Source organism: Aedes albopictus, chromosome 3 (genome assembly GCF_035046485.1).
Source record: "Aedes albopictus strain Foshan chromosome 3, AalbF5, whole genome shotgun sequence".
In the NCBI taxonomy this organism is placed as follows: Eukaryota; Metazoa; Arthropoda; class Insecta; order Diptera; family Culicidae; genus Aedes; species Aedes albopictus.
In genome coordinates this window covers 57,361,705-57,367,780 of record NC_085138.1, presented here as the reverse complement: position 1 = coordinate 57,367,780, position 6,076 = coordinate 57,361,705, and the positions used below count along the sequence as shown (strand labels likewise).

Here is a 6,076-nt window from a genome sequence, read left to right as displayed (position 1 = left end):
ATTCCTGGAGAAATATTTGGAGGAATTCTTGTGCAGCAACTCCTGGAGGAATCTCTGGAGAAATTCTTGGAGGACTCTTCAAAATAATTCCTGAAGGATATCCTATAGGAATGCCTGTTGGAATTCCTGAGGGAATCTCCAGAGGAACTCATATTTTTTACATTATTTTTCAATTTTTGACAGAAATAAAATTTATCTTTCCATATGTTTTACACGTTTTGAACAATTTTGATTGGATTTGATCAAAAGTTAGTCATTTAATTGAATTCAAATTGATTTTCTAACAAAAAACGAAAAAAAAATGTGGGGTATAGTGATTTATACCGTTTTTAAAATTATTGAAGATACGTAATTTTTGAATACCCCTTTAGAAAAAGTATATTTACCATATATCATATATAGACAACTTATAACTTCAATTAAACACATAAAAAGAGTTTTGGCCGAACTTTATCTTTTTCCGGCCATTGTGCATTCAACCGAACTTGTTGTTTGGTAAAATTCCATGATAAGATTGAAGTGGTTCTCCTGGAGAAATACTTGGCGAAGTTTCTTGTGATTTTCGAGTAAAAAAGGTTTGATAATTATAGATAAAAACTTTAATTACACTAGTTTACAGCATTTTTGAACTCGGTAAGCTGATGATCATTTTTGGTGTAGAATCATGCCCTGAGTTCGAAAACGCGAAGGAAAAAAAATACAGTAGAGCGGAAATTTTTTTCGACTTTCCATACAAGGTTGATGATTTGAAATCGATTTTTGTTCTATTTTTAAGCAACGTCGCTCACTTCACACATCTCATTCTCCGTAATCAATGCTCCGATTGAGCTGAATTTTTTACTGTAACTCGCCTACATATGATCTGTCAAATTAACGTTGAGAAAGAATTTTAATATTGTTTTTTTATTATTGAAAAAAATACATTTCTTCATATATCTTTGAAAATTTGGCTAAAATTTAAGGAGGTCGTCCCTAAAACTCGCCTATATCTTGAATTTAAGCAATCTGACGCAAAACCTGCATTCAGATGATCGAATGGTATTGTATTCAGCTTTTAATTTATGGAAAAAGATTTAAAATTGGTTGAACAAAACGCAAGATATTTGAATTTTGGTAAATTTCATATTTTTAAAAGTTGTAAAACTCAATATTAAGCTAAAACTCAAAAACTGCTCTACTTAAAATTTTTTGAAGCACGGTTTCGAAATCAGTGCTAAATTATGCTTCAAAAATTTTGGTCGTTGACAGAAGTTCACGACTTTCGTTTTATTTTGTAAACTAGTGTTATTAAAATAGCTTTTTTTTGAGATTTTTTTATGGAACTCTGAATTATTGATAATCTTTGAGTTGGCTCGAGTTAAAAAAATGGCGGCAAGGGGTGCACGTCCTCTGGGGTAGTATACATGAGATGTGATAAAAAAATAACATCTAAAAGGTTGAATAAAAGTTGGCAGGCTATGAAAAATTGAATACGCAATTATTGTAGAATTTTGAATAAAGCCCGACCCGAATGATCCTTTGGATTAAAAGGTCGTTAATAAAACAAAAAACCCCTAATTAATCCACCTAGCGGTGATGGCGCCTTTCTCGTGCCTTCGAAACCCCATTTCAATAAAACTCAAGCGAAATGTTTATGATGTATATCGCACTTTCATACAATTAACAGAAATCCATTTCATGATACCATGATACCTAAAACCATGCAATATTGGTATATTTGGTATGGGGAAGACTTCCAGAGTCCAAAATGGCGATCAGGATATCCAAAATGGCGATCTAAAATTTAACATGACGGCTCCGAATTCAATTTCGCGGCTGTTTAATGGAGTTTTAGGGCCTGCAACAATGCATTATTGGAATATTTGGTATGGGGATGATGTCTGGATTCCAAAAATAACGACCAGAACATCCAAGATGGCAATCTTTAATCCTAAATGGCGGCTTCAAATTCAAGATGGCGTCTTTTTCTTTAGAGTTTGAGGCTCAAACATTAAAAGTCCTTTTTTTCGGTTGTTCCTTTCGTACTGAACGATCAGCCGCGTGTTGTACTCTGATCAAATAAGCAAAAATGGCCCTGCGACCAGCTTATAAGCCCAAAATCGTCAAGAAGCGGACGAAGAAGTTCATCCGCCACCAGTCCGACCGCTATGACAAGCTTGCCCCCAACTGGCGTAAGCCGAAAGGTATTGATAACCGAGTGCGCCGTCGCTTCAAGGGTCAGTACCTGATACCCAACATCGGTTACGGATCGAACAAGCGCACCCGCCATATGCTGCCCAACGGATTCAAGAAGTTCCTGGTCCACAACGTCCGCGAGCTGGAGGTGCTGATGATGCAGAACCGTGTCTACTGCGCCGAAATCGCCCACGCCGTGTCGTCCAAGAAGCGCAAGCAGATTGTCGAGCGCGCCAAGCAGCTGGCCATCGCCGTGACGAACCCGAACGGCCGTCTGCGCTCGCAGGAGAACGAGTAAGCTTTTGCTTTCTGGTGGAAGCTCTTTATATCTGTGCGAGGACTGTGTGACGGACGGGGCTCTAACCTACCGTAAGCTGGAGGTTTGAAACCATTTATCTTTGTAAGTGAGAAATAAGAGATACAGAAGAGTTAAGTCAGATAAACGATATGATTTATCTGACTTTTAATGTTTGAGCCTCAAACTCTAAAGAAAAAGACGCCATCTTGAATTTGAAGCCGCCATTTAGGATTAAAGATTGCCATCTTGGATGTTCTGGTCGTTATTTTTGGAATCCAGACATCATCCTCATACCAAATATTCCAATAATGCATTGTTGCAGGCCCTAAAACTCCATTAAACAGCCGCGAAATTGAATTCAGAGCCGCCATGTTAAAATTTAGATCGCCATTTTGGATATCCTGATCGCCATTTTGGCCTCTGGAAGTCTTCCCCATACCAAATATACCAATATTGCATGGTTTTAGAGCCGAAAACTTCATTAAACAGCCGTTGGAGCCTAAATCTCCATCAAACAGCCGCCATCTTGAAACTGAAGCCGCCATCTCGGATCGCCATTTTGTACATTCTGGTCGACATTTTTTGACTCCGGACATCTTCCATGGTTTTAGAGCCTTGAACTTCTTTAATTTGAAGCCACCATCTTAGATTTCAGACCGCCATCTTGGATATTCTAGTCGCCATTTTAGAAGGCCAGACATCTTCTCCATATTGAATATTCCTATATAGCATGCTTTAAGAGCGTAAATCTCTAGTAAATAGCCGCCATCTTGAATTTTGAGCCGCCACCTTGAACATTTGGCTGCCATCTTGAATTTTGGGCCGACATCGTGGAGCTTCTGGTCTCCAGTGTTGATTTCCGCACAAAACTCGTCAACCATGCCAAGGGTTACAAAAATTGTCGCAGTTTGATTTATTGTATGATGGGCTAGTTTAGTTTTATATACGGCCAGTTCTACCGGTGCTGGTCCGGATCACTGAAATGGCCATAACTCCGGAACGCCTTGGCCGATCCGGACCATTTTGGATAGCAAACAATTCCGGTTCGATTGAAGCTATAATCCGAAAAATCGGCCTATAGGAAGTGCCTTAAAAGTGAGTGAACTTATTTTGCGCACATACATACATACATACATGCATACATACACACATACAGACGTAATCTCAATTCGTTGAACTGAGTTGATTGGTATATGCGGCTTGATCCACCGAGCCTTTTTTCGAAAAATCGTTTTTTGAGTGAACATATAGTTTTTTAGTACACTAAGTGTGCGAGAAAGGCAAAACACTACTTTCGAGCTTTTTTGCTTTAGTTATCTAACTACACCAATACAATTCAAGATCTTTTTGGTAGCAAATTTAATAATCTTTCAAATGCGATAAGTTTGACCATTTTCAAGTTATAACCAGCTTGAGACAAGCAAAGTCAAAAACATGTAATTACTACGTACCGGTTGAGATTTGACCATATGCGTAAAACATTTTTTTCACCGGTCGGAACCTGTTTGCTTGCTAACGTTCATAAGGTTATCAACAAATCCTAGCCTTGCTGTGTCGCATACATAGGTTCAGTTCAATTTTTATTTTGCCGCTTTTGGAGGGACTCCCGGAACTGGGTACGGCACTACCGGCTGTCCCTAATGTGGTCCTAACCTATTTATTTTATAACCAGCCATCAGGTTATCAGAAAAGCCGTTATTTGTTGTATCGCATGCATGGGTTTGGCATTCTTTTATATTTGGCCACATCCGTCGAGACCCCCGGAACCGGTTCCGGACAACTACCGGTTCAGATATGTTCTGATACTGTTTTCCTGCTAATCGTTCATCAGGTTATCGAAAATGCCGCTGTTTGATGTATCGCATGCATGGGTATGGTACTCTTTTATATTTGGCCACTTCCGGTGGAGCATCCGGAACCGGTTCAGGTATGGTCTGATTCTGTTTTCCTGCTTACCGTTCGTAAGATTATCGAAAATGCCTCTGTTTGATGTGTCGCATGCATCGGTTTGGTAGTCGTTTATATTTGGCAACATCCGGCGGAACATCCGGAACCGGTTCTGGAACACTACCGATTCAGATATGGTCTGATACTGTTTTACTGCTTACCGTTCATCAGGTTATCGGAAATGCTGCTGTTTGATGTGTCGCATGCATGGGTTTGGTTCACTTTTATATTTGGTCATTTCCGGCGAGACACCCGGAACTGGTTCCGGAATACAAGAGACAGCCCTCTTATGTGGTCCTAACCTATTTATTTGATAATCAGTCATCAGCTTATCAGAAAATCCGTTATTTGTTGTATCGCATGCATGGGTTTAGTACTCATTTATATTTGGCCACATCCGTCGGGACCCCCGGAACCGGTTCCGGAACTCTACTGGTTCAGATATGGTCTGATATTGTTTTCCTGCTAACCGTTCATCAGGTTATCGAAAATGCCGCTGTTTGATGTGTCGCATGCATGAGTTTGGTACTCTTTTATATTTGGCCACTTCCGGTGAGATATCCGGAACCGTTTCCGGAACACTACCGGTTCAGATGTGGTCTGATACTGTTTTCCTGCTAATTGTTCATCGGATTATCGAAAAAGCCGCTGTTTGATGTGTCGCATGCATGAGATATGTTCAATTTGATATTTGGCCACTTCCGGCGGGACACCCAGAACTGGTTCGGGAACAATACCGGTTCAGATATGGTCTGAGACTATTTTCCTGCTTACCGTTCATCAGGTTATCGTAAATGCCGTGGTTTGATGGGTCGCATGTATGGGTTTGGTGTATTTTCATGTCTGGCCCCTTCCAGGGGTACCGATTCCGGAACACGTAAATGGCCATAACTCCGGAACGGCTGGACCGATCCGAATCATTTTCAATAGGAAACAATGGGACCAGATTCCGCGTCGAATGAGCCATCGATCGTTAAAATCGGTTGATATTTACTATCTAAAAGTGAGGTGACCTTTTTTTGTACACATACACACACACAAACACACACACAGACATCAACTCAACTCGTCGAGCTGAGTCGATTGGTATATGAAACTTGCCCCTCTGGGGGCTCTATCGAAATTTCATTTTTGGAGTGAACATATAGCCTTTCGGTACACCTTGGTATACGAGAAAGGCAAAAAAAAATAATAACAACTTGCTTCTTTTCTCCTCAGCAGTGTGAACGTCCACAACAACTGCAATCTTTCAGCTATTTCGCACTTTCAGCAACTATTTCCCACAGTGTGCACCGATTGGTGATTGCCGAAAACACATCTGTTTGCGTTGTTTACTGCGGAGAACACATCTCTCGACAAACAACCTGGATGATGCGACGCGACGACGGTATGGCAGGCACCACCACTTCGGTCCTCGCCCGAGTGAGCATTGATGCAATCAGCATCATCGTGTCACGGATAAATCAGATGAAATTCTCCCGCTCCGTGGAGTTCTCCACGGTATGCAGCGGGTGCCAGAGATGAACACAAGACATGTACAATTCCGCAAGGGTTGGCTGACTCGGGTTGAGTGCTACCGGAAGCTGCGCGATGTGTGGGGGATGACCAAGTGGGAAGAAAGCTCGGGTTTAAATTGCATCCGGAAATTAACGCAAT

At 40.9% G+C, this 6,076-nt stretch overlaps 1 protein-coding gene across 1 annotated transcript; it reads left to right on the top strand.

Annotated features, from left to right (window-relative positions):
- The first annotated feature begins 2,004 nt into the window (after window positions 1-2,004).
- Window positions 2,005-2,608, top strand: LOC115265550 (large ribosomal subunit protein eL32-like). The gene has a single exon (XM_029871145.2). The coding sequence runs from the start codon at window positions 2,069-2,071 to the stop codon at window positions 2,471-2,473; it is 405 nt and encodes a 134-aa protein (XP_029727005.1). The 5' UTR covers window positions 2,005-2,068; the 3' UTR covers window positions 2,474-2,608.
- The last annotated feature ends 3,468 nt before the right edge of the window (window positions 2,609-6,076 follow it).

Bases quoted from the DNA above. Each gene is read 5' to 3' on its own strand.
- LOC115265550 (XM_029871145.2), top strand. From the start codon at position 2,069: ATGGCCCTGCGACCAGCTTATAAGCCCAAAATCGTCAAGAAGCGGACG.